This window comes from Hippichthys cyanospilos, chromosome 1 (genome assembly GCF_059441005.1).
Source record: "Hippichthys cyanospilos isolate Australia breed blue-spotted pipefish chromosome 1, RoL_Hcya_1.0, whole genome shotgun sequence".
Taxonomy (NCBI): domain Eukaryota; kingdom Metazoa; phylum Chordata; class Actinopteri; order Syngnathiformes; family Syngnathidae; genus Hippichthys; species Hippichthys cyanospilos.
Genome location: NC_142369.1, coordinates 2,186,955 through 2,201,816, shown reverse-complemented (window position 1 = coordinate 2,201,816; position 14,862 = coordinate 2,186,955). Strand labels below are relative to the sequence as shown.

The 14,862-nt window shown below is 43.4% G+C and overlaps 1 protein-coding gene across 2 annotated transcripts; it reads right to left on the bottom strand.

Annotated features, from left to right (window-relative positions):
* Positions 1-215: 215 nt before the first annotated feature.
* LOC148428540 (uncharacterized) lies at positions 216-14,260 on the bottom strand. Of its 2 annotated transcripts, none has more exons than XM_088408304.1 (16): positions 14,051-14,260; positions 11,619-11,655; positions 11,204-11,244; positions 10,681-10,741; positions 10,454-10,604; positions 10,082-10,241; positions 7,625-8,560; positions 4,957-5,080; positions 4,328-4,523; positions 4,112-4,264; positions 2,553-2,590; positions 2,261-2,454; positions 2,144-2,169; positions 1,256-1,430; positions 800-894; positions 216-735 (listed from the first exon to the last, which is right to left on the bottom strand). In XM_088408304.1, the coding sequence occupies exons 1-16, from the start codon at positions 14,139-14,141 to the stop codon at positions 628-630; spliced, it is 2,586 nt and encodes an 861-aa protein (XP_088264430.1). In that variant the 5' UTR covers positions 14,142-14,260; the 3' UTR covers positions 216-627. The 2 variants fall into 2 exon arrangements, with proteins under 2 accessions (XP_088264430.1, XP_088264438.1); XM_088408312.1 differs by having other exon boundaries at positions 4,112-4,258.
* Positions 14,261-14,862: the final 602 nt, after the last annotated feature.

The window sequence follows — 14,862 nt, the reverse complement described above, 5'->3', positions numbered from 1 at the left end:
GTTTTTTACACTGTGTTGTTATTTCTTGTTGCAATTCTTCCTTGGACAGCAAAAAAAAAAAAGTGCAGTTTTTTTTAAAGCAATCAAACCAGATACCATTTTTATGGTAAATGCACAGTAAAGTCCAAATTTAAAATATTAAAGCTACAGTTAGAGCTTTTTTGTTTTGTTTAAATCAAGGATGGTCATTCAATCAGACAGGTAAACATAATGAATGGAATGTCGTAAAGTTTTATTAGTACTTAAAAGTTGGAATGTTCGTGTTGACTACATTCATGTGACGTCACTGAAGAAGCCTAACAGCGTTATGGAAAAAAAATACTTCCCTCCACATATTTTCTTGGCCAGGTATGAACGTGCAACCTTTCCATCTTTCTTTCCATCGTTATTGATTAGTGCTGTAAATATTCAAGCATTTTAAGTCTGGGAGGGAAAAAAAAAATCCTGCGTTTGAGCTTCAATTTCCCCCCCCCAAAAAAAGAAAAAGGCGTGTCAAAGTATTTTGACTGCACGACGGAGTGTGTGGGCGGGGCTAACGCCGCTTCGTTCAAGCATTGCAGAGTGAAAAAGTGTAGTCCTCACCTCCGTGGCAAAACCTCAAAATGTCCCGTCAGAAGATTGTCCTCGTCAAAGAAGCTCAATGTAGTTTTTGGGCAGAATTCCTTTCTTACCGGCGACAACTCCCACAATCCACTGCTCGTCCGCCGACTCCACCTGCGTGATGATGTCGCCGGGCTGGAGGAAGACGACAAAAGCAAGTCAGAAGAACTTGTTCGTTGACCTCCTTCCATGAGCTTACCTTTACCGTGAGCTCGTCCTCGTTCTCGGCGGCGAAGGCAAATAAGGCTTTGGCCGCGCCCCTCTCCGCCGCCTTTTGACTTGGGATTGGCCGAGCTGTAATCGGGAAGAAAGCGTTTTGGTCGGAGCCTTGATAAACTCGGGAATTTATAGATCAATCGATGATGGAAATGTTGCCGGGCCCTGAAGCGGCAAAGCGGCCCCGAAGCGTCAAACCACATCTTTTAAACGTCATAAAAATGAACCACATTTTATGATCAAACAGTGCAGAAAGAAGAAATTAACTCTTGAGAACCTTCAGGATGGATATCCAAAATGTTCACTAGCTGCTGGCCTGGTTCACATCATCATCATCATCATCAGAGATTTTGCTTTGCTGCGCTGATCCTCATACACAGTTATGTAAAAAAAATTTTAAAAAATGACACGGTATATATTTGCATATTTTATGTCGCACCTGGGCAGGCCTGCGTGAAAGCTGCGGGGTAAAGCCCCTCCCTCCCGTCTAGTCGCCCCCTCCTCCATTCAGAGTCCACGTGTTGGAGCACTTGGATATACGCCCCCTTGTGGAAGGAAAGATCTTCTGCCGTCTGACCAGGGAAGTCAAACAGCGCCACTGCCCACTCGTCCACCTGAATGCGTTCCGAGATTTGTAAAATGATTCATGAGATGGTGAGATTTTTGTCCAAACAAAAAATGAAATTGTAATACAGAGTTCCCTCGCTATAACGTGGCTCACTTTTCAAATTATTTGCTTCCACATCGAGGTTTGAAACGTGTTGGGAAATAAAAGCCTTGTGTAGTACGTCATATTGTTTTACTCCTCTAGATGGGTCTCTTGTTTTAAAAATAAACACGAGTGCAGTTGAATTGTGCTTCTTTGAACTAAGGGTGCCATCTAGAGGAGTCATAAAATATCACAAGTGCTTCATGAAGCCTCGTTTGTTCATTGAAAGGTTTGAATTTTGGGAGTGTAACTAAATGAAAGAAACTTGGGAAAATGTTTATGCCTTTCTGAAAAAAAAATCTGAAAATGTGGGGGGGATTTTACAACCTAAAGACATGAAAAAAAATTCTACAAATGGAAAAATCATATACTGAAATATGAAAAAAACATGGCCAAAAAAGACTCACTCCTGTTTCTTTTGAAAATATGCGAATAAAAAAATGACATAGCAAAAACAAGCTGTAAATATAACCATAAATAATACACGATAAAAATATACGGTAAATGCAAAAATACAGTATAATAAAAAATATGAAAAAATAGAAAAAAACATTTATACTTAAAATACTTCGAATTAAATACGGCGCCAAAAAACAAAACAAAAAAACAAACACTCACCGTTTCTTTTGGGGGCGTCGCAGTCACTGAGGAAAAAACAAAAATCCAATATGAAATTGCAACATCCTAAATCGGACGGAAAAAATAAACCAAAACAAAAACAATGGTGTGCCTCACCGGGATTTTCCGGCGGGCGGGCCTCCGCGGCTCGCGTGAAGCTAAGCGGGAAGAGCCCGACGCGTCCGTGGATCTGGCCCCGCCCCCACTGTTGGTCGACCATCTCCACAAGGCTGATGGTGTCCCCCTGATAGAAGGTCAGCTCGTCTTCCGCCGCTCCCACAAAGTCGAACAAGGCGAGGTAACCGGGGCCGCTGCGCACGCGGACACGGAAACAAGGAACTATTGGAGTCTTGGTTCGCAGAAAAAAACAAAAACAAAAGCACCCAGGATTGTTTTTGGCGCGTCTGACCTGACAGGAGGCGGCTCGGGATGTTTCTGCGTGACGGGCTGCACGGAAAACACAGAACAACATTTCAACACCATTGTGCTTAAAACAATACTTTCAAATGGGAATTCGAAAAATGGTCAGAATTCTGACATTAAAGCGAGAAATCTGAGAATTCCGAATTCTCAATTTAAAGAGTTTTCTGAGAATAGTCTCACTTTAAATTCGGAATTCTAGGAAGGATCAGAAATCTCACTTTGAAGTTGGACTTTAAAGGGAGAATTCTAAGTAAACGGAGAATTTCGACTGCTCTCAGACTTCTGCCTTTGAAGTGAGAATTCTGACTCAGAATTCTCACTTGAAACTGTTTATTGACAGAATTCTCACTTTAAAGATAGAAGCAGGAGAATCAGATTTCTGACATTATTCGGAGAATTCCCACTTGAAAGTCAGACTTCTTACTTTACAGAATTTTAAAGTGAGAATTCTGAATACGCTTGCCTCTACAAAAAAAAGCCCTCACTTTAAAAAGCCTTTAAGTTGAGAATTCTGTCCTCAAAATCGGACTTAAAAGTGAGAAGTTAAAATTCAGAGAATTGTCAAAGAATTCTGAGAAGTCAAATTCTCACTTCAACTCATTCACTGCCATTGACAGCTAAAATCGTCAAAGCTACATTTTTACTGGGCTGGCAGTGAATGACTTAATTATTGTATTTGTCACTCTACATCACTGGCATAAACTGAAAAATAAATATACATTACTTGCAGTATATAGCTTAAAATCTGCCATTTTGCAGGACAGCATTTAACTCATTCACTGCCATTGACTGCTACAGACGTCAAAGATCCATTTTGACTGGCCTGGCGGTGTATGAGTTAAAAGATAAGAGAAAATTCTAACTATTTCAAATTCATTCTAAATTTTCACTTCAAAGAGAGAATTCTGCGATTGGGCAGAATTCAAGACTTTTAAAGTGAGAATTCTGACTTTACTTGAGAATCATTGCCTATTGTGGGTATGACTGCAATGTATCCCCTGCTTTAACCAGGAATTTAATATAATAATTAGTTGAACGCTTCGACGTAAAATGCTTAAAAATAAATGGCCTCCAGGTTATTTAATTCAAAAAAGCATCTCCCCAACACACAAAGCTGTTGAACCTCAGTTCAACATACTTTCAGGATTCAATTCCTCCTCTCCAATAGAGGCAGCGCTTTGGCACCATCTAGTGGCATCTTACAGAACAACCAAAAGAAACACATGGGGAAGAGCTGAGAGGATTCCGCAGTCAAAAATGAGCGACTAGCGAGCCGCGACTAGCGAGCCGCGACTAGCGAGCCGCGACTAGCGAGCCGCGACTAGCGAGCCGCGACTAGCGAGCCGCGACTAGCGAGCCGCGACTAGCGAGCCGCGACTAGCGAGCCGCGACTAGCGAGCCGCGACTAGCGAGCCGCGACTAGCGAGCCGCGACTAGCGAGCCGCGACTAGCGAGCCGCGACTAGCGAGCCGCGACTAGCTGGGCTTTTGCTTGATTAAAGATTACCCTCATACCCTCGCGCAACAGAACCACCTCATACTGTACCTGCTGCCAAGTCACCAAGGCCGGTTCTGGTACTTGTGCCGGGGGCATCACGTCCAGGTCCAGGAGACATCCTGACGCGCTGCAAAGCGGCATCGCGGGCGTCGGAGAGGTTTCTGGAGGCGGGTCGTCCAGGACGATGAGGACGTCCTGTTTCTGGGACGCCACAATTTCATGGTGATGTGCTTCACACTCACTTTAGTGAACTTTCGATCGTACCCTAAAGAGCGGATGTCCGGGCTTGGGGCGAGGGGGCAGAGGCGGCCCTCTTTTGGACGCCCTGTGATTGGACGGCGCCGGGGAAGACGGCGGCTGCGTCTGGCTCGCCGACGGGTGGGTGGCGGGAGGCGGTGGACGGGCGGGGACGGATTTCATGCTTGGGGGCCTGGGGGGGAGCGGCTTCGCATCGGAGGGCCTGCATGAGAAAAAAAAAAAAAAAAAAAAAGTGAGCTAGGTGCACACTGGCTAGGCTAACGTTAGCATGAGTGTTGACGTGCAACAATTAATCCATTCATCAACAGAGATGATGAATAATCTGTTTTTGATCAACTGATTATTTCTTTTCAAAATAAAACCTTTTCTTTTACGTTGTAAAATGATCAGCATTTTCATTTTTTTTTTCTTAACAGACCAAACCAGTAGCATTTTATGTGATGTATATATATATTAATATAATGAGGGGCAGTTTTTTTTTTAAACAGTTGCTGGAGGGTTTGTTCAAAAACATTCAAATTAGACTGACGGTTTGAAAATTATGCAGAGTGAAATTTGCATCGACTGTGTAGGAAAAAGGAAAACTAGCATTTGGATTTGGGATAAGTGAAGGGATCCAATGAGATGGTTGTTACCTCGGGGGGAGCGCAGGCTCATTGGTACTTTCAGCCTTTTTTGGGACAATCAATGACGGCCTGGCGTGGACGGGGGCGGGGCCCGGCGCCTTCGAAGGGATCGCGTTTGGTTCCAAGGAGGATTCTGAAGAAATAACAGACATAGACTAGGAAATGGAAACTCATCTTGCACGGAGCAAACATTTTTTTTCAATAGCCAAGTACCCCTAAACCGGCACAAACAGGCATATTTCATTCAGCAACTCCAAAAGATATTTAACGTTTTTTTTTTTCCGATCTCATCTGCGGGAAAATTGCATCATTAAATAAGAATGCGCCTTTGTACAAAACTTCACAAAACAAAAGTATACAGTATTTTACATAAGTGACACTAACACATTTAGCAAATGTTCCAATGAATTTGCTCTTAATTTGAAAACAAAGCACTACTGTTTCTAAATGTATCTGCCACAATGCAGTTTGACGAGATGTGACAAAGTGTCACGCGTGATAATCGCATTAACTCATTCAATGCCAGGGACGTATTTTCACGTTTAAGAGTACAGACATTCTATACCAGATACTCAAGTATGGATTTAATACTGAAGTATTTGGAAATTAATGTTCTTGATGTACTTAATGCCTGATTTATTACTTATGCATCTAGGATTCATACCCAATTTTATTTTAGCTTGACTGAATTCACCGCCAATGTTTTTCGATGATGTGCCGCCTGCAAAACTAGCACTGCTGCAATACCCGTGTTTGACTTTTTAAACTTTGTCACTACATTTTGGGTTGGGTTTTTTATTCATATTTAACTGAGCAATTCCTGAGGACAAATTGCCTAACACAATGGGTTTTATTTTTGGCTCATCTGCTGGAAAAATCGCACCACCTAATAACAATACACATTTGGGTAAATGTCAACAAAATAAAGGCATCCAATCTTTTGCGAAAGAGTCCCTATTTATCAGAAAAAGTTGCTTCATGTTCCAATTAATTTGCTCTTGATATGAAAATAAAACTGCACCGTTCCTGCCACGGCATCAAATTCGATTCGCTGATATGCGCAGAAACCCTTGAAGTACCCCCGTTTGAGAGCCACTGATTTAGGTCACATGACAGAAGAAAAAGCAAGCCTTTATATTGGCAAAAACGAGGAAAAAAAAACATTTGAAGAGCTTGTCCACACAGTCTGTTTCTATGCACACAATCGGCTAATGTTGAGTCTGAATGGGACAAACGCGACGTTTGCATTGGGCCTGAAAAGCCGCATTGTGCTGCGGCGCACAGCTTACGTTACCCAGAGTGCAACGCAGGAGGTCGCGCAGTTGTGCCCATTTGCAAAGGATCCTTGTCGATAGGAAGTCCAGACAACTGAAGGGGATTTTGCGTCGCCGCAGGCGTGGAAGACGACAGCTTTCCTCAAACGCTGTCATTTCCGGTGACACGTTTTCCTTTCTTTAAAGCGGGTGCGGCGCACCGACGCCGACCACAACAAACGAGCTCTCACGGCAAACAAAAGTCACTGGTTGAAATGGAAGCAGCTTTCTCAGCGGTCTGATTCCAGTATTTTCTTTTGCCTTTTAGAAAGCTTAACAGCGGATTCAAAGTCTACACACCCTCTTCAAATGGCATCACAATAAATCATCTCTTTCTAACCACCATTGTCACCTAAATAAAGCACTTTTGATGACCGTGACCTATTTTTTGACATCTGTGACATTTAAACCGTGTTCGTTGGAAAACAAAAAGCGTCCATGAGAGGAAGTAAAAAATACATTCCTGTGAAAATGGTTGCACAAGCGTGCACACCCTATTAGAGCTGAGCTGCGCTTAGAATTAGCCAATCAAGCAAGAACACACCTGGCACTTTTCAAATGCCTCTACTTAACCCCTAATCAAGTTGAGCTCTTTCAGTGGGCTTCAGTTATCTATTTTTTTTCTGAAAATTTTACCCTGTACCTTGACGATGGCCCAGTTCCAAATAAATGAGCGTGATGCTATCACTGAGCTTGAATGCAAGCATGTTTCTTTTTTAGGTGATGTGTTTACGTCATTTTGGAATGTTCAACCTTGGTTTCATTAGTCCATAATTGCCCATGTGCTTCAGATAATCTGTCATGGAAAAACAGAACTAAGGAGCTGTGCTGGAAAAAGTTTTGAAATGATCATGTATATCCTGGGCTCATTTATTTTAGAGTCCCAAAAGCAAGGGCTTTGTATGTTTTTTTTTGCCCCAATCCAATCTAATCATTATTAACAAGTCAGTGTTAATGGGGATTAACCATATTTTATTTTACTCTGCAATTCCAGAGGACACATCATGAAACGTCACTTTTGATTTTTGGCTTTGTCTAGACGAAAATTGTGTTACAAGTGACTGTGCACCCATACAGTATTTAACAAAATAGCGCATCGTATGTTTGGGAAAGGAGCCACAAAAACACAATTTACCAATATGTTGCTTCAAGTTCCAATAAGTTTGCTCTTAATTTGAAAAGAAATCAACTGTTCCTGCTGAGGAATTGAAAAAATTAAATTTGACTTGCTGGCATCTGCAGAAACTGCAGAACCCCTTGAAGTGCCTTCACGTTCTCAACCTTTTTTCAATTATGTATCTTAATTTATTTTATTTTATTAGCCAAGTACTCTGGAACTAGTGCAAGGGACTCAGGGGACTTACCTGCCAGGTGAAGAGTATCCTGAGTCTGCGTTGAGTTTGTCCCTCTGCTGACCTCTGAAGGTCTGGGGGGCCGCGTCGGGGCCACAGGTGGGGGCGCCTTTTCAAGGGGTACGGCCCCCACACTTGTCCGTGGGGCGATGGGAGGTCTGCTTGGAGATTTGGTTGCGGTGGGGGTCTCACTGGGGGAGGGAGTGGTTTTCACCGGAGGGAGCCTGGGGGCTGGGACGGGCGCAGTGCAAGGAAGGGCGGCGGGGGCGTGAGTCGGAAGGGGCTCTGTGCTTGGTGGCGCTTTGGGGTTCGGGACCTCAGGGGGGGCTATAACGGAGTCCGTGGCGGATGCCTTTCTGAGGCTTTTGGGTTTAGGGGCAATCGCGGGAGGAACGCTTTTGGTCGTTTGAAGACGAGGGCGCGGCCGAGGTTCGGGTTTCTTGACCACGACCTCCTTGTCGCCGCGGCTCCCGTCAAGCGCCACCTGCTCCTGCTCAAAGGCCCGGATCCTCGCCTTCAGGGCCGCCATGTCGTCGTCCTCCTCCTCGTCCTCCTCCTCCGATTGGCTAAGGCCGCTGTCGTCACCTCGCTGCTCTGGGAGACCCCAGTCGTCGGAGCTGAAGGCGTCCAGGAGCTCTTGAAGGTATTTCCCTTTAGTCGCGTCTTCTCTGCCGATCTCGGAGCGAGCCCGGGCGGCGAGCGTGGCCCAGCCGTCCTCTCGCAGTTTCACCAAAGTCTGAACCTTGACCTCGTTGCCGACCGAGGTCACGCCGGGCCTGGATCGAGGGCGGGGCCTGGGGCGCTCCGCCTCATTGCGAAGGGGCGTGGTGCCGGGGAGCTGTTCCGATTGGCCCTTTTCACAAGGCGGGGTCAAAGGGCCGATGATTTTAACATCGGTTTGAGACGGCGCGGCGGGGATCGGCGGACGCGGAGGTTTGACCTGTGTCGCTGGACACAAAAAAGCAAATTCAAAGCTTCGCTGCCCGTTCGGTTTGCTCTTCACATTTTGTCCCCGACTCATTAAATGCCAATAATGACTTGAGGCGTCCATTAGAATCCAAAAGTTCATTGCCAAGTACGCGTTATGTCAGTTTTTTTTTTCCCCCATTGGGAATGGTTGATTTGGGTCTGTTGCGCTGGCCCTTTAAATTGCAAGCACTTTGAGAAGTGGTAATGAGCCAAACTGTTGGCATGGTGTACTGATCCACCACTTTAGACTAAATATGCCCTCTGTTTGTCAGTTGTTTACAGTGGGGGCAGGGTGACTTCACCATTAAAACTCTGAACAACAGTCAACGCTTTGAATTGGGCAAGCTGATGTATACGTTCAAAGAGGGAACATTTATGATTGTAGTACGTCAAGGAGTATGTTATGATAGCTGGCAGAAGTATGTGTGTGTCGTAAATGAAAAGACTACTACAAAGGTCACGAACGGCTTCAGAGAAGGGAACCACTGTTCAGATGTTAGAGGTGTCTCGAAAGAAGAAAAAATATTGTGTATTAAGTCACTGTTCTACTTTCAGCTTGTGTAACATCATCCGTTTTATCTATCACTCATCTGCTAGAAAATTGCAACGCGCATTAAAAAAAACGTAACAAAACGTGATATTAAGACGTGTTTGGCAAAGGAGTCGCTAAAAGCCAGTTTAGAAATAAGTTGCTTTATGTTCTAATTAATTTGCTCTGGATTTGAAAAGAAAAGTGCAGATTTCCTGCCACAGTGTAAAAATCTTCTGACACAACATTTTGCAAAGGAGTTGCGTCATTGTCTGATTTAATAAACATCGGATCTGTATTTTAGCGTAGTATTTCTAGGCTAGCTGATTTGCCTAGAAATTTGCCGGAAAATTGCATTCCTATAATGACAATGCACAGCCATAAAAACTGACGACAAATGCATATGTTTTTGCAAAGGAGTCACAAATGCACAATTTAGCATTGAGTTGATTGAAGTTACAATTAATTCACCCGTAATTAAAAAAGAAAAATATACAGATTTGCTGACACCTGCCGGACCAAGTTAAAATCTCATGAAATCTCTCGGGCCGTAGTTTGGACACACCTGGTGTAACATCATCTGATTTATTACTGACCCTACATTATGTCGGAATGCGCTTCTGTATAAAACTCAACAAAATACAGGCATCAATTTAGCAACAAATTGCTTCATGGTCAAATTAATTTGCTCTTAATTTGAAAAGAAAAAAGTACTCTTCCTCTCATTTTATGCAATTAGATTTGAAGATACCTGCATAAACTCTGTCAATAATCCACGAACCCCGTGAGGTGCCTTCACATACCCCCTGGGAAAGATGTACTCACATTTGAGAATTTGTTTTTTTGGTAGGTTAAGAAAAAAAACAAACAACAATATTCTGCGTTGTATGATTGGGGGGGGGGCAAACGGCTGGCATCGAATGAGTTAAGTCGTTCCCGTTCCGCCTTCAAAGAAGCGAGCATCTTGTTACCTGCACCAGGAGAAGATCCGGTGTCGGTCTGAGTGGCGCTGGTTGTTCGAAAAGCTGGATGAGACGATGATGATGAAGATGAAGATGAGGGAGGAGGTGACGTCTGCACAACCAGCTCCTGTGTCTTCTCCCTTATCACCTCATCGTAGGACGGCGGAGGCTGTGGGCGGGAAAAGAAGATTTAACTTCCAGATGGCGGTGCACGGCGACGTGCATGCTGCACTGCCTCAGTCCTTCTCAAAAAGTGGAGCGGGGCCCCCCTGAGAGGGGTCACGCCGATGACCCCAGGGAAAGGCTTCGTAAAACAAGGGATGGCATCATTTCAGGCACTTTGACGCACTTGCTTAAAAAAAACAAAAACATCTGAGCTACCTGTATGGACGGCGGGATGACGGGTCCCCAGATTTGCGCGGCCGGAGGAGGAGGGGGCGGGAACGCGCCAGGCGTTCCACCTAACCAGGAAGGGGAGGGGAGCGGTTCGGCCGAAAGGATGGTGATCTCCGGCCGCCTGGCGACGGGGACCCTGAAGAGTAAGTAAACGGTCGGGAAAAAAAATAAGTTACATGATGATGGCGGCAAAGATGAGAGGGCACCCTTACCTGGCGTCTCCGTCTCTGGTTCTGTCTCGGGAAGGGTCAGGGAAAGAAGACCTGCTGGTGGCTGAAGAACATAAAGGATTGGGACACGCAAATAAAAGCTTTTTTTTTAAGTTAAAAATCTATTAATTTGTCCATTAATTTGATTAAGAACATTCTGTACCATTTTATTTTTCCAGATCCATACCAGTCTTGAGTTTTTAAATCCCGAGTGGTCACCGATACCAAGTACCGATACCAAAAGTACTTTGATACATAAAATAAGACAAGATATATAAACTAAGATTCAGTTACTGTTTTGTCTGCAACATGTAAGTGGAGCTCAGTAAGTGGATCTTTGACGTCTATAGTCGTCAACGGCACTGAATGAGTTAAGAATATTTACCGGTTTAAAGTTTCGAGCGGATTTGGATCATTTTAAATTGAACAAGGTCTCAACACCATTAATCAATAATCAAAAATGATCATCTATTAATATGATAATAGATTGTGATTAATGATTGCAAATCTACTTTAGTGTACTCACATCTTTTGATGGCTGCTCTGAGGGACCACAGTGGACCCTGGCTGCATAGAGAGAAAGACGGAAAAATAATTAAACGCTTTTCAAGATGCTTTGCTATGTCTGAATGTTGTCTGAGTTTTTGGTTGTTGCTAGGCAGATTAGCAAAGGAGAGCAACACAACCACTTTGAGGTTTGCCCATAAACACGTACTGACACTGCCCCTGACTGGTTGCCATGCCAACAGGTCACCAGCCCAAATACTTTCAAGAGTGTGTCAGAGGAAAAGTAGGGGGGCTGCTGGGGCGGGCTGCAGACACAGCAGAATGGGGATGGACTTCAAGTACAAAAACCTTTCCAGAGACCAAAGGGGCCCATGAACACATTAGGTTAGACGAACATTTACACAAAACAGAAAAAAAGGCAAAAAGTAGCCAACCTGAGACGATTTTCCGGCTTCCTCCTACCAGGACGAGCTGCGGGAGACACAGACGAGACAAAGCTTGAAGCGGAAAATGGCAATCATCAGCTGTCAATCATCCTCAGAAAACGGCACATTTTCAACCTAATTTTCTTTTCGTCGACAAGTCTTCAAGCCACGAGAACCCAAAAGGACTTTCTCGTCCCCTTGCTCCGGACTTCTGACTCTCCTGGCTCGCTCGTGTCCAGGACGTCACTGCGATTGGCTGGCCAAACTTGAACTTGAGTCATGGCGCTGCTCTTAGCACTTCCAGATGTTTGCAGCCCCCGCCCCCAACCCAAACACGGCAGTCGCTTCTCATGTTCGCAGCTTTCTCGAGACATTCCGCCACTAGCTCACTTTTTTGCGGTTTTGAAGATCGTGGGAGTACGAAAAGTTGGATTAAGTCGCGTTCAAAGCTTGCATGGCCATAAAGAATCGCAAGGGGGAAACACCTGCTCAGACATGAAAGCAGAATGAGCCTTAAAAAGTCAATCATGTGAGATTTTATGACTTATTAGTGTCTAAATAAGTGTATTTTTGGAAACATACCCAAGAGGCTTCCAAACTTTGTACAAATATTGTGTGTACATTGTGCTACTAATACATTGGTTTTATATGCCATAGAGCTATTTCTGTCCGCAAAGATGTAAACAGGCTTTTTTCCAACTATTCTCGTTGCATTTCTATTCATAACACTGGAGGGAATGAAGGTTACCGAATTAATTTTTACCAGCAGAAATGGTACCGTCAACTTTTTCCGCTCTGTGTCGGTCCAAATCATGAACACGTAAATGATGGCAAAGTAACTGCTTTAAAAACGCTTCTGTTTTGCTTCTGAAAGCAGTCCGGTGGTGTTCAAAAGTTGTACAAATTGATTTGTACAGTGGTGTGCAAAATTTAGCCCCCAGTTATTCCCATGTGATAGACAAAAAATTACAACCGCTACTAAGAAATTTGTTTTACATCATAGGGCTTTTCTAAATATGCAAGGGTGCAAAAAAGCTAACATTTCTCCTTGCAACACTGTGCTGAATAAAGTTAATTTTGACTATTTGTGGCCCACAGTTTATTTCCAAGCAGTCCGCAGCATATGCAAAAAAAAAAGACATCTGCTACTAAGAAATTTGTTTTATATGTCGCAGAGCTTTTCTGAATGCAGAAATTTGTAAATAAGCTTTTACTCCTTCGCCACTAACTTTGTATCACTGTGATGAATAAAGTATATAACATTAACTTTTACCACAAAAAAGGCTACTGCTAGTTTCTACTCTGTGTCAATGTCCAAATTATGACCCTGTCACATAAATGATTCCCAAGTAACTGCTTTTAAAACGTTCCTGTTTTGGTTTTGTGTGTAGAGTTGGGTTTCAGCTGATGTTTAATGCTGGTGGACTACAGAGTCTCTAATATCTTAAAACTGCAAACCATTTGCATTATAAATGCTGTTTGTTGTTGATTGCTCTTTATTTATTGCTCAATTATGGAATGTAGTCTGCTGCTCGGGGAAGTGAAGAGAATAAGAATTTCATTGTATGGTACAACTATACATATGACGATAAAACTCTTGAAACTTGAATCTGTTTGAGTATCAGTCCTTAAAATTATAATTAATAATAAATAAATCACGCAATTTATTTGACTGAGTCAAATAATACGCTTGGTAAATTACATTTACGTTACATGGCCATTACATCCTGTGGCCCTTGGGGCAAAAGGTCTTGATAATCTTCAAACATGTATAATTAAAATCTCTTTATTCCCTTCTTTGAACTTTGACCTTGAAATTCAAGAAACTTTATTGTCATACCGCAACATGTTTCCACATGATACGGCAAGCAATACAATACCCGAGAACCGGAGTTGACTCAGTAAGTCCTAAGACTTGTGAAAATAAACACAAAAGATCAAAGAAATGCGATAACAAGATAAGGGAATGCTTGGTCACGATTTCAATGCGTGCATGGATGCAAATGCGACAAGATGCGGATACGGCAAAAATGTAAATGCGAGACGCTTGAATTGAATAGGATATTTACAAGGGCTCTGTTGTCTAGGCAAAATGATTGTTTTTGTGTGGGGGGGTTAGCGGGTGCCTAGTGATCACTTGTTCGAGTTCAACAGCTTCCGGGTTATAATTTTGCGACTTTCTCATGGTAAACACTACTTTGTCAAATTATGAAACGACATCGTGACAGAACGCATTGCGTCTTTAATGATGACAACTTTACAAAAATGTAACTTTGAAACTCTTTCCCACGAAGGTACGACACGTTTTGTTTGTGTTGCGAGAATGTCATTGGAAACGTTTGCCCCTGATTGGTTTAAAAGTCTAAAAGCAAACTCCAATGGCAAAATGTGGGTCGATTTAGTTGTCGTGCGCGCGTGTGCTCGTTTTTGTTGTTTTTTACCTTCACCGCCGCTTGACTGGCGTCGTACCACTTGTTCCCGGGCGTCCCTCCGCAAACTCTCCTCGTCTTCGTCGGGCCGAGCCTCGGCCATGTCTGTTGGACTTTTGGCGTTTCTTTTCCCGAGCAGCGACGCGCTGTCTCGGCTCTGTTATTGTAGTTGAGCGAAACTCGCGACGAGTTCGTGTCGACGCCGTCAACCATCGATGTGAATTTACGACACGCCCCTTATAGCTGCCTGGCTACGGCGACGCTAAGCTAGTAGGGGCAAACAAATTCGATTAGCTGGGGTTAACCATTTATATATTTTCTGTTTGGTTTGTTGTTCATGTGTTGTGTGTTTATAGTACACGTTTGGTACCAACAAAGGTAAAACCGCGTTTAAAATCAGGAAGTAAGCATTTTGATCAATTCTATATCTGTACACTGCCATTGAATGGACTCGACCCGTCCAATATGGCTGTCAGGTAGGCACGTCGTTAGACAGGTGCAGTACTGTCGTATTGTTTCACATCTTTCTTTTTTTTGTTCATCTTCTTTTTGTCAATATAGTCAAAGATGTGCTGTCAAATTTAATCCCCGAATTATTTCACTAGGCTCGCTTGGAATGCGCTCTAACTTTCTTTACGTCATCAGCAACAGTGACGTAGGCAAGCACGAGGAAAACGCAAAGCCGGAAATGGGCAAAATGTTTGCCCCGGGCATCTTAAAACGTGCAATTCTAAAAGACATTCATGTAATGTGATAAGACAGAAATGAAAGTTGTTACCTCAGGCAGTCGAAAATTGAAATTAGCGTTGGATGGGTTAAGAGAA

Bases quoted from the DNA above. Each gene is read 5' to 3' on its own strand.
- LOC148428540 (XM_088408304.1), bottom strand. From the start codon at position 14,141: ATGGCCGAGGCTCGGCCCGACGAAGACGAGGAGAGTTTGCGGAGGGAC. The intron at 11,656-14,050 runs GTAAAAAACAAC...TGTCTCCCGCAG, and splicing joins CCAGTCAAGCGGCGGTGAAG to CTCGTCCTGGTAGGAGGAAG. The intron at 4,524-4,956 runs GTAACAACCATC...TTTCTCATGCAG, and splicing joins GAGCCTGCGCTCCCCCCGAG to GCCCTCCGATGCGAAGCCGC.